Below are 16,047 nucleotides of genomic sequence, written 5' to 3' on the forward strand. Positions count from 1 at the left end.
CATGAGCCTTAGTGAGTACCTTCATTGTATCTTGTAGAAGTGACATGTTGCTGTCGGCAAATATAGGCAATCTGTCAACATCAAGCTATCACTTACAAAATGAATTGTGTCCAGTCAGAGCTAACCAGACTGGATGGATCGGATTCATGCATCAGTAAAGGGCAATATCGTGAGTGAGTAGCACTATGTCAGGTTAGGCTGCACTGCTTAAAGGTAGCCTGCATCTCCTTTAACAGGCAAGTGTTTTGTGGCTGAAGTTTGTTCTGGGAGTAGTGGTTGAAGGGAATCTGAAATCCTGATAATACAGGAGGTGCAGCCTCAAACATTTTTGGAGGCTGTGATGGAGATTTTGATGAAGCAAATGGAAAGAAAGATCTGTAGCAGAGGAAGAGACACATTTAAAGAAGTGGTATCAAATCAACTTAGTGGTCGGTGCCAAAAATCAGCCTTACCAGATCTGGATGCAGTGCTTTGAAATCTTCAGCTGTGTCAGAGATGTGGTCAAGGTGAGTGGTCAGGCAGGAGTAATCTGCCGAAAGGCAGATTCTGTGCTGTGCCTCTCATGGTCTTGTGATTTTTCTTTTTAGAACCCTCCAGCATTAAGTTGTCTGGCATAATAATTCTCTTTCTTCCTTAGTGTCTTCAGAAATGCTCAAGATAGTTCACATGATGCATCCATGTACCTCCCAAGAATACAGTTGTACCTTTTTGAGTCTCCTCCTTTTCAAATAAGTGAGAGGTGGAATCTGATCATATACAGAAGGGACAGCACTGTCTCTTTGGTTTCACTCAAAACCAGCAGCTCAGTGTCTGATACCACACATATCTGAAAGGATATGAGAAGATAGCTGGGATCTACAAGTAGTGAGATATTGACCATGAATGAGCTGCAGCCAAGCCAGTGATCACGGATAACTTGGGTGCCAGCTCACCAGTGGGTGTATTTGCATACAAATCCATTTTCGAAGATACAAATGAGAACTGCTTTGAAACAAACCACAGAAGAACCAGGAAGAGTACCCACAGCAAAGTGCTATCTGCATTGAGAGGACTGCTAGAAAAGGTCACCGCTAAGGAGCACAGAGGAGTCCAGTATCAACTTGGCACTGCACCTTGTGCTGAGCTCGCAGCCCATACTTTCCAATTTGGAAGTGGTGGCCAATCTCTTCGCAAGTTGTTCTAGCAGTTATTTAGTTTGATTGCTTAAGTCTCAGCCCTCCTTGTAATACAAGTTAATTGTCTGCGTGCTGCAGCGGAAGCTCACACTACTGCCATGCCACAGAGGTTACAGCTTGTCAAGGGACTTACGGGGTATGTCATATGTCCAGCAGTCTCTCTTCCAGCACATTCTTAGGATTGCAGAGTCACCAAACCGGGCAATGGAGTGTGAACATGCTGCTTGCTCTGGGGAACATGGAGTATTCACCTTGCCATCCCTGCCATTCCACACTAACCTTGCTGTTGTCTATTGGACAATGTCTCCTCCTGCAGCGCTTATGCTGAGCAGCTCAGTTCTGCTAGAGGTTAACATCTGAGGCCATATGTTGTATACTCCATCAGTTCTGTTGCATTCACTCAGGTCTTCAAAGGAGATGTGCCAGAAAAGAAAGTCCAAAAGGCAGGCATTAAAGGAATGGACAATAATTATTTTGTAGATTTTTTTAAAGCAACATGACATGCTTTTATTTTGAATCTGGTTTGGAAAGCTTAGTTTGTGATGGCTTTTGTTTTTGGTTAAGTAGCTTCATAGAATGCCCACTGTGTGGGAACAGGCCATTTGGCCCAACAAGTCCACACTGACTCTCCAAAGAGTAACCCACCCAAATCCATTTCCCGACCCTATTACCCTACATTTACCCCTAACTAATGCACCTAACCTACATATCCCTGAACACTATGGCCAGTTCACCTAACCTGCATATCTTTGGATTGCGAGAGGAAATCGGAGCACCCAGAGGAAACCCATGCAGACACAGGGAGAATGTGCAAACTCCACACAGACAGTCAACCGAGGCGGGAATTGAACCCGGGCCCCTGGAGCTGTGAGACAGTGCTAACCATCGTGCCACCTGTCTGAAGTGTTGAATCCTTCAAATAGCTTTGTTATTTGGAATAGGTAAATTTTGCATGTTTACAATGAATTTAAACAATGAAACAATTTGTGGAAAGAAGTTTGTGTTCTCCAGAAGCAGGAACCTTGAACTGCAAAGGAAGATGACATACTTGGATTGAACTTACACTCTAATTGACGAGACACGAAAGAGTTTTTGGGCCTAGCAGGCCAAAATATTCCCTAACCCTGCCCTGACTCTGCACTGCCAGTGTTAAGGTGGTGGTGGATTTCCAGTTGTACTGAGCAGCTGGGTTCCAGAAAATTAATTTTAGCAATATACATGCCTTCTTGTTGATCTCAGAAACTTGTTGATCAGTAGTGGATTTCCCTGGAGGTGATTTCCAATGTAATCTCTGAAATTATGGCTGTGGATTTTCTTTAGTTTTAGCAAGATGTTGCTTCCTTCCTCTTTTCTGTTACCTCTTCACACCTCCCATGCCCACCCATCATGAAGAAGCTTGTCTAACTACAGAGTTGCCAAGCCTATGCCAATGCTAGATGATAGCTAGAAGGTTAGAATGGCCTTGGATTGACTTGCCTTTTCCCCCCCATTGGGGATGCCAATTCTGGGCTTCTGCCTTCTGCAGATAATGGGCCCATAATTAAGATGTGCTAAACAAATTTTCATATGTAGTTACTGCACATGTTATTTGAACATTAACTTCCCTGTACTGAGACAGCTGAGATTGAGTACACACTGGAAAAAATCTTACCTTTGTGTAACTGTGGACATGAGTATTAGTGAGTGGGGAGCCAATTTTATATCACACAAGTTTTATTTCATGAAGTTACTGGATAAAAAAAATGAGAGAAATAGAAAAAAATCATTATTATTCTCTTTACATTTTACACAAAGGCAAGATGTTTGTCACTGTGGAGAAATTCTAATTTAAACCATGGTCCACCACTCTATAATGCATTTATAAAGTACTAGCCTTTTTAACATCAATGTTTTACAGTACTTGCAATGTTTGATGACTGTGATCACAGAACATACTATGATGCAAGTTAAGGTTACAAGCTTAATTTTATAATTGTTGAGCTTAAAAATATAGAAATGATTATTATAGTTATCATGCATTTTTGTGTTTTGTTTTACAGATTGATATTTATGAAAATCTATATATCCAGATCAGCAAACTTGAAGACAGTCGAGTCTTTGAAAGTTGGTTTAAAGTTGACATTAAACCATTTAAGATGGCATTGTTAAATACAATCAAAAAATGGAGCTGGATGTTTAAAGAACATCTCATGCATTATGTTACTGATAGGTGAATAACTGCTTATTTTTGGGATTGAGGAAGAAAGATGTAATAATGTACCAAATTATTTAGTGAGATAAAACAGGAAAATGCAGTATGCTCAATTTTAGTGGTTAGAGATACAATAATTAGTCACATACAATAAACCTGATCATTCTGCTGCTTTTTGCTTAGGCACAAGTGGAACGCAACCAGCTATGATATTAGGTCCAGTATCTGTGCTTAGCTGGGCAGTAAACACCTCAGCCTCAAAAAGGCATAATAGAATACAGCAATTACTGCCTGTTAGTATTCTAAAATTTGAAAACCAAAACAACTATATATAGGCTGGAATTTTCTCAGCTACTCCATCAGAAGTATGGCAGGAGTGCACATTTTAAAATGTTTTGCACTTTAGCATGTTCTCACAAGGGTGAATGTTTTTCTTTCTCTTTTGCACAGCCTAAGTGAACTTGAAGAATTTATAAAGGTAACAGATAAGGGACTTAAAAAGAAGGTGAAAGAAGGAGACTATAATGGCCTTGTTGATATAATGGGACATCTAATGGCAGTCAGAGACAGACAGACCACCACTGATGAACTTTTTGAACCGTTAAAGGAGACGATTAACCTTCTTGAGAGTTATGATCAAACAATGCCAGACCAGATTTACATGCTGTTAGAGGTATATTTTTCTTTTTGTTCAGATAGTTATTGAGAAAAATTTATTTGATTTGAAAATAATGGAAATTTATGACATAAAATGACTAATTGTTTTGATGACTTAATTTTAACATGTGATGGCTGAAATATACACTTGAGTTTGGCAAACACACTTTCAATATGTTCTGCAGTGTACACATTCAGCTAATCAACCAAACAGGAGTACTCCTCTGTGCCCCACAAGGCAAGAATAGAATTGTACTCCCCCAGGTTGCCAGTTACGCCCACCCATAGGCCATGCTACATTTCCTGATGGTTCTACCACCATCTAGTGATTTACCCAAATGGTGGGCAGCTCTGGGTCACCTGACATTTTCACAGTGAGCCACCTGCTTATAGAATGTGCAGTTGATCAGAAAGATGTTAATGAAACTTGGCTGTTAAGATTAGTAATGTTATTGCTGCTTTGATTGCAGCACTGCCTTCAGACTTCAGTACTTGGAAATATTGTTCAAATTAATCAGCTGCGAAGTAACCTGGAATTTATAAGCTGTTGAACTCAATTTTTGTTTCTGATGCACTGAAATCAATGCAGCAAGCCTCGGATATAAATTATGAAGTGTTTGTGAGCTACTCTTGCTAGAACATGACACAGGCAGTGACGTGGAAAACTCACCCCCTCACTTCTGCTTTGCCCATCCAACTGTGTACAAGAATTGAACTACATTTAAGGGATTATATTTGCCTTCAATATAAGTTTAATGATATTTGATGAAAATGCCTTTCTCGATGTAAGAAGTTGTTCAATGATCAATAGGAATTACCAGAGAAGTGGAACAATACAAAGAAGATAGCTGCCTCTGTGAAGCATGAAGTTGCAGCCCTCCAGACTGCAGAGGTGTCACTCATCAGAAAAAGATGTGTGGCATTTGTTGTAAGTGCTCTCTTTGTACTTGTCTAAAAAGTAATTGTAACCAAAATTGATTTGTTTTGTTTTTTTTTTACTTGAGAATCACGAGTAATGAAATATGAAACACTCATTGAGGGCATTCTAAATGATTCTTTTTCTTTTAACAGGCTAAGCAAGTTGAGTTTCGAGAAAAATTCCAAGTGGAAGCACCTTTTACATTTAATTCTGCAAATCCATATACATTATTGGATAAGGTAGGAGTGATGATCTGAGAGTTTTGATGGAAAACCTTAAAGGTTTGAAAGGCTTCAAACGCATATGAAAATTGATATCAAAGAACATGTCAAATTGAACCAACTGATATGAGTCAGAGTATGATACACTACTAGAAGAAACCTTAACCATATTTATATGGTTTATCAAATATTGTGATCTCAAGTTCACTCGAAAAATGAAATTTTCTCAAAATCTGTTTGGAAGTGATTCTGCAATGAGACATAATTATAAGATGATTTGCTACAAGTTATTTCTGACTCTGCAAATTATTTCCTTATCTATGTCCTTTACACATCCATCTGTACAAGAACTGATCCCAATGATAAGGAATAACTTATGATATCTGTTAAAAATAAGAAACATTGTGACAATGTTAAAAACTCACGAAGATTTAAAAAAAAATTAATGCATTTTTAACTCAGGAGTAAAAAACCCAATTTTCAATATGAATGAATGAATGAATGAAAGGTTAACATAAACACATGACAGTCTTATATCTCTTATTGTAACCGAAGGTCATGACTTGTTAAAATACACTGATTGTTGTTTGCATTAAAACAAAATGAATATTATGTTGCAAACTACAATTCTAAGTAGTCACTTTTGAGTGATAGCTGAATGAATTTGACTCAGTTATGTAACAACTTAACCTCTAGGGCTTTATCTCCCCTTGTCACCTATGCTGCTACCAACTTAGTACATTGTTTATTCACTGTTATGTTTCAAAATTATGCTCTAATTCAACAAGGTCAACAAAGACATAAAAGGGAAATTATGCTTGACAAACCTGCTGTTTTTTGAGGATGTACTAACAGCAGAAACTTTGCATCACAGTTAGTGGGTGGGGGGGGGGGGGGTGGTTAAGAAGGTGATTAGCGCGCTTGCCTTCATTGCTCAGAGTATGGGAGTTGGGATGTCATGTTGGGGTTATACAGGATGTTGATGAGGCCTCTTCTGGAGTACTGTTTGCAGTTCTGGTCAGTTTGTTATAGAGTCATAGAGGTATACAGCACAGAAATAGACCCTTTGGTCCAAATCATCCATGCGAACCAGATATCCTACAGACACTTAGTCCCATTTGCCAACATTTGGTCCGTATCCTTCTAAACCTTTCCAATACCTTGCACGTACACCCATCCAGATGCCTTTTAAATGTTGTAATTGTACTAGCCTCCTCCACTTTCTCTGGCAGCTCATTCCATACATGTGAAAAGCTTTCCCTTTAGGTCCCTTTTATATCTTGCTCCTCTCACTCTAAACCTATGCCCTCTAGTTTTGGACTCTCCACTCTGCGAAAAGCACCTTGCCTATTTACCCTATCAATGCCCCTCATGATTTTATAAACCTCTATAAGGTCACCCCCTCAGCCTCTAACGTTCTAGGGAAAATAGCCCCAGCCTTTTCAGCCTCTCCGTATAGCTCAAACCCTCCAATCCTGGTAACCTCCTTGTAAATCTTTTCTGAATCCTTTCAAGTTTCACAATGTCCTTCCTATAGGAGGGAGACCAGAACTTCATGCAATACTCCAAAAGTGCCCGAACCCATGTCTTGTACAGCCGCAACATGACCTCCCAATTCCAGTGCTCGATACAATGACTAATGAAGGGGGAACGATGTTCTTCAGCTGGAGGGGGTTCTGTATAGGTTTACTGGGATCTCTATGTTGTTGGGAATGGAGGGTCTGTGATGTGAAAATAGGCTGAAAAGGCTGGGAGTTTCTTTTTAATAGAGCGTAGGAGGTTGAGGGGTGACCTTATTGAGATTTATAAAATCATGAGGGGTATAAATAAACACAAAAAGCAATACAGCTCAGGAACAGGCCCTTCAGTCCTCTAAGCCTACGCTGACACATTTTGCCCATCCACACTAAAACTGTCTTCACTTCTATGATCCGTATCCCTTTATTCCCTTCCTATTCGTGTATTCTTCCAGGTACTTCTTGACTGCTGCTGTTGTGTCTGCTTCCACCACCACCTCTGGCAGCGCATTCCAGGTACTCATCACTCTCTGTGTGTACCTTGCACATCACTTTTAAACATCCCTCCCCCACCCCCTTGAACCTGCGGCCCCTAGTGATTGACCCCTCCACCCTGGAAAAAAGCCTCATACTTTCCACTCTATCTATGCCATTCATAATCTTATGAACTTCTTTCAGGTTGCCCCCTCAACCTCCTGCATTACAATGGAAACAAGCCTAGTTTATCCAACCTTTCTTCATAGTTAAAATCCCCTATACTAGGCAACCTCCTGGTGAAGTTTTTCTGTACCCAAAGCATCTTACTCCTTCTGGTAGTGTGATGACCAGAACTGTATGCAATGAGGTGAATGACAAGCATCTTTTTCTGAGGATGGGCGATTTCAAAACTATTTTTTAAGGTGAGAGGAGAAAGATTTAAAAAAGACGTGAGAGGGACCTTTTTTACACAGAGAAAGGTTTGTGTGTGAAATGAACTGCCAGAGGAAATGGTTGATGCAGGTACAGTCACAACATTTAAAAGACAATAGGATAAGTTCATGAACAGGAAAGGTTTGGAGGGATATGTGCCAAGTGCAGGTGGGTGGGACTAGTTTAGGTTTGTTGAGGACTGGTTGGACCGAAGGGTCTGTTTCCATGCTGTACGACTCTATGACCAAAAGGGGAAACAATGATTGGGGTGCTTTTTGGATTTTTAGAAGTGTTTTAATAAGGTTCCTTGCAGAAAGTTAAGATGGGGGGAGTAGGTGTTGCTGGTTAACATACTAATGTGGATTGGGGATTGGTGAACAGAATAAAGACAGTGTAGAAGTAAATAGGTAATTCTCCGGTTGGCAGGCTGTGCCTATTGGGGTCCTGCAAGGATCACTGTGGAAGTGGGGTATGTGGTGTGGAAGGAAGGGGTGAAGGGCTTGCCCAGCGGTTCACAACCTGTACCAATGATTTGGATGTTGGTATGAAATGAAATATTTTTAAGTTTGCAGCTGACACAAAATATGGGAATGAGAGTTGTGACAATGGACCAAAGAGGCTTTGAGGGAACTTGGACAAGCTGAGGGAGGAGACAAGATATGACAAATGGAGTATAATATGGATAAGTGAGGTTATCCACTTTAGTAGAAGGAACAGTTTTGTCCAGATATTTCTTAAATGTGGGCAATGGCGAAGTGTTCACATCCAGTGGGACCTGGATGTCTTGTTTGTAAGTCCGTGAAATCTAGCAAGCAGGTGTAACAAGTAAGGCACATGGATCATTGTCAATTATTCTAAGAGGATTTGAATACTGGAGCAAAAATGTGTTGCTTCAATTGTATAGAATCTTGGTGTTAAACCGCATCTAGAGTATTGTGTGCAGTTTTGGTCTCCTTACCTCAGGAAGGATTTACTTACCATAGGGGGAGCCAAAGCGGAGGATGAACAAACTGATTGCTGGGATTGTCCTTATAGTGATTGTAATGAGGCCAACCAGGTGGACCTCGTAGAATGATTGGGGCTGTTAACTTGGGCCAATGAGTGAGCCCTGGCTGACAGATATAATAGAATGTCAGACGTTCTGTTCAGTCTGAGAGCCAGCAATGAGGAAGCTGCACAGTGTTAAGTATTTATGCCCCTGTAAATAAAGGATGACTCGGGGATGGCATACTAGCCTCTCTGGAGTTATTTCAGTGGTGACAAGAGAAACAAACGCTCCTGAAGAAATTAGTCGTCTTTGAGTTGGGTAAACATTTCTGACATTATGCTGTTATTCAAGAAGCTTGACTCGTTTGATCTTGTTGTTGAATACTGGACCCAGTATGTGGATAGAATGTGTTTTTGTTTTCCAGGCAAATGACAAAAAGCAATGAGTAATTCTCCCGATAGTTTGTGGACCTTCAGCTTTTTTAGTTTTCCTGGCATATGTTGTGATATCCTGTAAGTGACAAGTACCAGTGGTGTTGGCAAATGGGAGAATTGGGCTGGAATCGGAAGAGAGTGGCATCATAGGGGAATGATTGTCAGTTATTGAGGCGAGTTTGGGATGACAACACTGAAAAATTCATAGAGCCTTGCAGAAAGAAACCGTCCATGAAACTTGACACAAATAGCACATTGGGCTGAATCTGACCAAGATTTATCAATATATGTCAGTGAAATTGGAAAGGTTTGCTCCCTGGATTAAGATGATTCTGTAATCCAGCAGCAGATGCAAAGAGCTGCGTACTGTGGTTCTTTAATGCTACAAGGTCTTTAGGTGTAGAAACATACAAAGGTTAAAATACAGAAAGTGGCCAATCAGACTATCATGTCTGCACTGTCGAAGAAACTATCTGTTCATTCTAATTCCAGTCACCAGCATCCAGTCTGTAACCTTGCTTCAAGTGCAGATCCAGTTATTAAAAATGATTTGAGGGTTTCCACCTCAACCATCAAACTGGGCAGTGAATTCCTTCCTGATGAAGAGCTTTTGCCCAAAATATCAATTTTCCCAGTCCTTGGATGCTGCCTGACCTGCTGTGCTTTTCTAGCACCACACTCTCAACTCTAATCTCCAGCATCTGCAGTCCTCACTTTCGCCTAGTGAATTTCAGATACCCATCAACATCAGGATGAAAAGGCTCTTTCTCAAGGCTTTTCTGATCCTTGTACCAATCACTTTAAATCTGTGTTTTCTGGTAATTAATCACCCTGCTAGGAGAAACATCTCTTCCCTGTCAGTTCTATTTAAATCACTTATTATTTTATATAGGTTAATTAAGTCGCTTCCTCAGCCTACTATTTTAAAAGGAAAACAACCCTAGCCATCCAATGTATTTAGATTAGATTAGATTCCCTATAGTGTGGAAACAGGCCCTTTGGCCCAACAAGTCCACACTGACCCTCCGAAGAGTAACCCACCCAATCTCATTTCCTAATGCACCTAACACTGCAGACAATTTAGCATGGTCAATTCACCTGGCCTGCACATCTTTGGACTGTGGGAGGAAACCAGAGTACCCGGTGGAAACCCACGCAGACACTGGGAGAATTTGCAAGCTCCACACAGACAGTCGCCCAAGGTCAAAATCAAACCTGGGACCCTGGTGCTGTGAGGCAGCAGTGCTAACCACTGAGCCACCATGCCTCCTATTCTTGTAGCTGCAATTCACAAATCCTGCCAAAACACTTGTAAATCATTCTGTCTATAGCAATGATGTCCTTCCTGTAATGTGGTGACAAGAACTGTACACAACTTCAACTATGGTCAAACCATTGTCTTATATAGTTCCAGCATTACATTTCTGCTCTTGTATTCAATATCTCAACCGATGAAGGAAAGCATTGCCATATGCCTGCTTTGACATATGCCTTATTTAACTGTCCTTCCACCTTCAGGAATCTGTAGCCATACATATTAAGATCTCTAACTTCCTCAATATTCCCCCCACAAACGCTCATTTTTACCGGGTAGCCCTTTGCTTTCTTTGCCTTCCCCAAATGCATGCCTAATACTTCTCCATATTGAATTCAATTTGCCACTTTTTGAATCAACCATTGATGTCTACCTGCAATTTACAGTTAACGTCTTCAGTATCCATTATCTGGCCAATGTTTTATCATCTGCATGTTTCTCAATCAGACCTCCCACATTTAAGGCTAAACATGTCACAATCAGCAAGGTTCCATAAACTATGGCCTGCAGTATGCCACTGACAACAGTTTTCCATTTGCACTTGGAAGGGGGCAGTGGGTTTATACAACGTGCGATTAGATGGTCACTGAGTGGCTCAGTGGTTAGCACTGCTGCCTCACAGCACCAGGGTCCCAGGTTTGATCTTGGGCGACTGTCTGTGCAAATTCTCCCCGTGTCTGCGTGGGTTTCCACCGGGTACTCTGGTTTCCTCCCACAGTCCAAAGATGTGCAGGCCAGGTGAATTGACCATGCTAAATTGGTCATTAGATGGTCCTGCTCAATAAAATGCTGCATTATGAAACTGCATGAGAAGTTAAATGGTTGTTTTCTCTAACCCCTTATGTCTGGCTAGTTGTAGAAAACAGTGCCAACTAATAGGACTTTATTTCTGTTTGAAGTGTATTTAACTGGTTTGCATTTTCACTTTGGAAGTAACATTCACAATTATTATTTCACTTGTAGGTTATAATAATTATTCTAATAATTAAAACAAACTTCTGGCACAGGAGGTTATCAATCTCAGTCTTCAAATTTCAACTTGTGTAATATCTACAGCCTTTCTGAGGAAGGGACTTCCATATTTTCAGTAACTAAAACTGATAGTGTTAGGCAGTGTTCATTCTTTGTGTTCTTGATCTTTTAAACAAAACAAAACCCTAAGCCTTTACAACTGCTGTTAAACTAACTATTATTTGATAGTGTGTTGTAAATTCTCCAATATTTATTTATTGTTAAACATTCTTTAAACAAAATATAGTATTGCTGTACTATCATTAGCAAAGTCTACTCCTCTGTGAATGATTACGTCTGATTTTCATAAGTGTGAAACATTGGTTTTGTCATCAGTGGAATTAACAGTTACTTTGGAATGAACTGAATTCTTTCCAATTCTACTATTTAGGCTAACCAGGAGCTCACTACCCTGGAGGAAGAGACGATACAAATGCAAGAATCAGCCAACCTGTTTGAGGTCACCGTTCCGGAGTATAAACAATTAAAACAATGTCGCCAAGATATAGTTTTACTTAAGCAACTCTGGGATATTATTGTATATGTGAAGGTGAAGCATCTATTTACTCTTGAATCATAAAAAATGTTTTGCCATTTTTTAAAAGTTAACATTCCTTTCTGGCGGGGTTATTTTACTTTACATTGGGAAACGGTACTTTTCAAGATGTTAAAAACCGAAACAGTCCTCAGTTCTGAGGAAGGATCACCGGACCCGAAACATTAACTTTAATTTCTCTGCACAGATGCTGCCAGACCTGCTGAGCTTTTCCAGCAACTTCTGTTTTTGTTTTCAAAGTGATGACTTGTAATTAATGAGCTGTAATTAATGCTACTGTGAGATTATATAACGGGATGGATTTTACTCGGGGAAAGAGTAGCTGGGATGATCTTACTTGTGGCATGAAATGAAATATGCTATCACCTTGTAATATTTCAATTGAAGGATAATGACTCTGTTGCTATGACAACTTGTGTTTCTGATGTGTGGGTGAAATCTGGAATTCTTCATGCTTCCATGCAATATGGGAGGTGGTGGGAAAGTCATTGGCATTTGTTGCGCATTCGTAATTACCCTTTAGTGATGGTCAGTCACCTTCCTGAACTGCTGCAGTCAGCTTTTTTGAAACCTCTTAATAACCAGACATTCCAGCTTGACATTGGTCATTTTTACTGTCTGTTTACTCAAAAGTGACTCTAGGGAAGGGACAAACAAATATCTACAGGCTAAGTAAATTGCTGTAGAAAGCTTTCATCCAGACTCTTACTTGGACCTAACTTTCTCACAGGACAGATGTTTCATTGTCAGGGATAAGGGTAGAAAGTGACACCACTCCTTTTGGCAGGCTTTGGGACTTTGGCTGCATTTTGCTGAGTGGTCATCGAGTAAATTACTGCTACTGGGGTTGTCATCACATCAAGGTTGTTGGTCTGACTGCAATAGTGGTTGGCTCAGAGTGCCATCAGATCAGTAGCCTTTGCAGCACATTATTAGCGGAGGCCATTAATGAGGTTGCAGCTGCATGGGAAAGCACCTTAGTAAAAGGGGAACCTGTCAGTCACGCCCCAGCAATCATTTGTTGGGGGGGCATTTGGGGATTGCTTCATACTAGTGATGTTGTTCTAGAGTCATAGAACAGTACAGCATGGAAACAGACCCTTCAGTCCAACTCGTCCATGCCAACCAGATATCCTAAGTTAATGTAGTCCCATTTGCCAGCATTTGGTCTATATCTTTCTAAACCCTTCCTATTCATGTATCTATCCAAATGTCTTTTAAATGTTGTAATTGTAGCAGCCTCCACCATTTCTGGCAGCTCATTCCATACACGCACACTTTCTGCATGAACAAGTTTCCCCTTAGGTCCATTTTATATCATTCCCTACTCACCTTATACCTATGCCCTCTAATTTTGGGCTCCCCTACTCTGGGAGAAAGAGTATTGGCTATTCATCCTATCCATGCCTGTTATGAATTTTATAAACCTTTACAAGGTCACCTCATAACCTCCGATGCTCCAGGAAAATAGCCTTAGCAAGGTAACAGAACATCTGCAGAAAAACACACTGGCTCAGCGAACTAATCCACAACCTCATCCACAACCCAAGCTACAAATCTTTGCAAAAACTCTATAGCTCCGGTCTATTCAGCCTCTCCCTATAGCTCAGAACCTCCAATTCTGGCAACGTCATTGTAAATCTTTTCTGCACCTTCTCAAGTTTAGCAGCATTTTTCCTACAACAAGGAGGGCAGAATTGAATGCAGTCTTCCAAAATTGCCCTAACCAATGTCCTGTACAGCTGCAATATGACATCCCAACTCCTAAAGCCAGTGTTCTGACCAATGCAGACAAGTGTACCAAATGTCGTCTTCACCACTCTGTCGACCTGCGACTCCACTTTCAAGGATCTATGCACCCAGCATTCATAGGTCTTTTTGTTCAGCAACATTCCCTACCATTAACTGTATAGGTCTTTCCTGATTTGCCTTACCAAAATGCCATACCTTATGTTTAACGAAATTAAATTTTCATCTGCCACTTTTTGGCACATTTGATCACATGCCGATTGTACTCTGAGATAACTTGCTTTGCTGTCCACGCCACCACCAATTTTGGTGTCATATGCAAACTTACTAACCATTCCTTCTATATTCACATCCATATAATTTGCATAAATGACAAAAAGCAGTGGACCACCACGGATTACTGTGGTACACTGCTGGTCACAGGCCTCCACTCCGAAAAACAATCCTCCACCACCACCGGCTGTCTCCTACCTTCTGGCCAATTTTGTATCCAAATGGCTCTGAATTCCATCTGATCTGACCTTGCTAGGCAGTCTATCGTGTGGAATCTTGTTGACCCCTGGAGTGTCCATAAAGCATTCCCAGTCCTTCTGGAACGCATTGTAAATTCTAAGTTTTCACCGGCCAGTGTCTCCACTTGGAGGCCATTTCCCTTGATGTGTTAAATATCTGCAGATGTAGAGGTGGTGCTCCGTCCTTAATTGACCCAAGGGTTTCAAATGGCCTCCAAGCAGACAACTATTTTTCCCACTGGTTGAAAATAGGAAATGTAAAGAGCAGACATTTACTACCTGCACCCCCATCTCTCCCAACCACCATGCACCTCATCCTACCATGACATTTTTCCAGTCTTGCTGACTCCCAGTGATCCAAAAATGCTAGTCTGCATTACCAAATTTCTATGTTAACTTAACAGTCAGAAGAAGGAGCTAATCTGTTGAACCCCCATCTATTTAATTTTTTTGTCATCAATTTTAGGAAGAAACCATTTCAATTGATAATCAGTAAAAATATTTTAATAATCTGAAACACTACTGTTGGAATTTGTATGTTTTCCTGTTTAACAGACAAGCATTTACGACTGGACCAAGACACAGTGGAGACAGATCAACGTGGAGCAAATGGATGTGGAGCTAAGAAGATTTTCAAAGGCAAGTCAGCTTGTTCTATAATGTTATCTTCTCTTTTTTTTTGTAGCTAATTTGTCAACAGCTTAAATCTTGCATCCTCATGTACTAGAATGTTAAGCAGTGTGAACTGGAATATTAATCAAGTTCATTTACTTTGGACATTTTTCAAACCTTAGTGATAAATTTTGTTGAACTATTTTTCTTTGGTCCAAGTGAATGACAGGCTCAAAGGTTAATGAAACATAAAATGTCCGAGGCTTTATTAATAGGAAAATAGAATGCAGGAACAAGAAGGACATGTTGAGCTTGCATTGAATACTAGTTTGGTCTCAGGCTTCAGTTCTGGGTGCCACAGTTTTGAACTCATGTAAAGGCATTGGACGAAGTACAGAAAAGATTCATAAGAACAGTCCCAGGGATGAGCATCTTCATTATGAAAATAGATTAAAGAAATTGGATCTTGGGGAAAAGAAAGCTGAGAGGATATTTAATTGAGATATTGAAAATTGCAAGTAATCTAGACAGAGTAGCCGGGAAGAAGCTGTTCCCAATCATGAAAGGATTGAGAATGGGAAGGCACAGATTTCAAGTAATTGGTAAAAACAAAAACAACATGAGGAAAATCTTTTTTGCACACAATGGTCAAGGTCTGGAATTTACTACCTGGAAATGTTGTGGAGTCAGTGTTCACTTAAAGCTCTTAGAAGGGAATCAGACTATTTTCCGAAAAAGAGGATGGTGCAATGTTGGGAGAAGCTGGGAGAATGGTGCTAAATGAATGGCTCATTTGGAGCGCTATTAAAGAGGCAAAAAGGCCTCTTCTTGTGCTGTAACAATTCTGTGAATTTGTGAAAACCCATTTTCTTTCACCAGTATTTCCTTAACAGAACATAAAAAGCTAAATCATTAGGCTGTCTTATCGGTCTACTCAACCCGTGTGCATTGTTTGAGTATCTCCTCTACATCTTCAAACCAGAGTTGCTTGTAAAGATATGGTTTTACCAGAGTATTACCTGCTTTAGACATGGTATTGATTGTTGGTACTCCATTGTTTAAACTGTATACAGAGGAACCTCGATTATCCAAACGAGATGGGCGGGCACTATTTCATTCAGATAATTGATTATTCGGTTTATTGATTATTCGGTTAATTGATTCAATGCCTCTCCTTTGGCGCTTGGAGGTTTCTGAAGTTGCCTTTTTTCTCGCTTTGCCCACCTTGCTCCTTCTCTCTGTCTCAGGGTTTGTTTCTAAGCAGACACACATTTGTGTGTA

At 40.3% G+C, this 16,047-nt stretch overlaps 1 protein-coding gene across 1 annotated transcript in view; it reads left to right on the top strand.

Moving 5' to 3' along the window:
* Window positions 1-16,047, top strand: part of LOC122550241 (dynein axonemal heavy chain 11-like) — a 456,308-nt gene that overhangs the window by 117,178 nt on the left and 323,083 nt on the right. The window contains exons 17-22 of the mRNA XM_043690997.1: window positions 3,215-3,384; window positions 3,817-4,039; window positions 4,835-4,951; window positions 5,095-5,181; window positions 11,729-11,887; window positions 14,710-14,793. Of these exons, the coding sequence (XP_043546932.1) occupies window positions 3,215-3,384; window positions 3,817-4,039; window positions 4,835-4,951; window positions 5,095-5,181; window positions 11,729-11,887; window positions 14,710-14,793 (840 nt within the window). The remainder of the gene's footprint in view (window positions 1-3,214; window positions 3,385-3,816; window positions 4,040-4,834; window positions 4,952-5,094; window positions 5,182-11,728; window positions 11,888-14,709; window positions 14,794-16,047) is intronic.

Source organism: Chiloscyllium plagiosum, chromosome 5 (genome assembly GCF_004010195.1).
Source record: "Chiloscyllium plagiosum isolate BGI_BamShark_2017 chromosome 5, ASM401019v2, whole genome shotgun sequence".
NCBI classification, from domain to species: Eukaryota; Metazoa; Chordata; class Chondrichthyes; order Orectolobiformes; family Hemiscylliidae; genus Chiloscyllium; species Chiloscyllium plagiosum.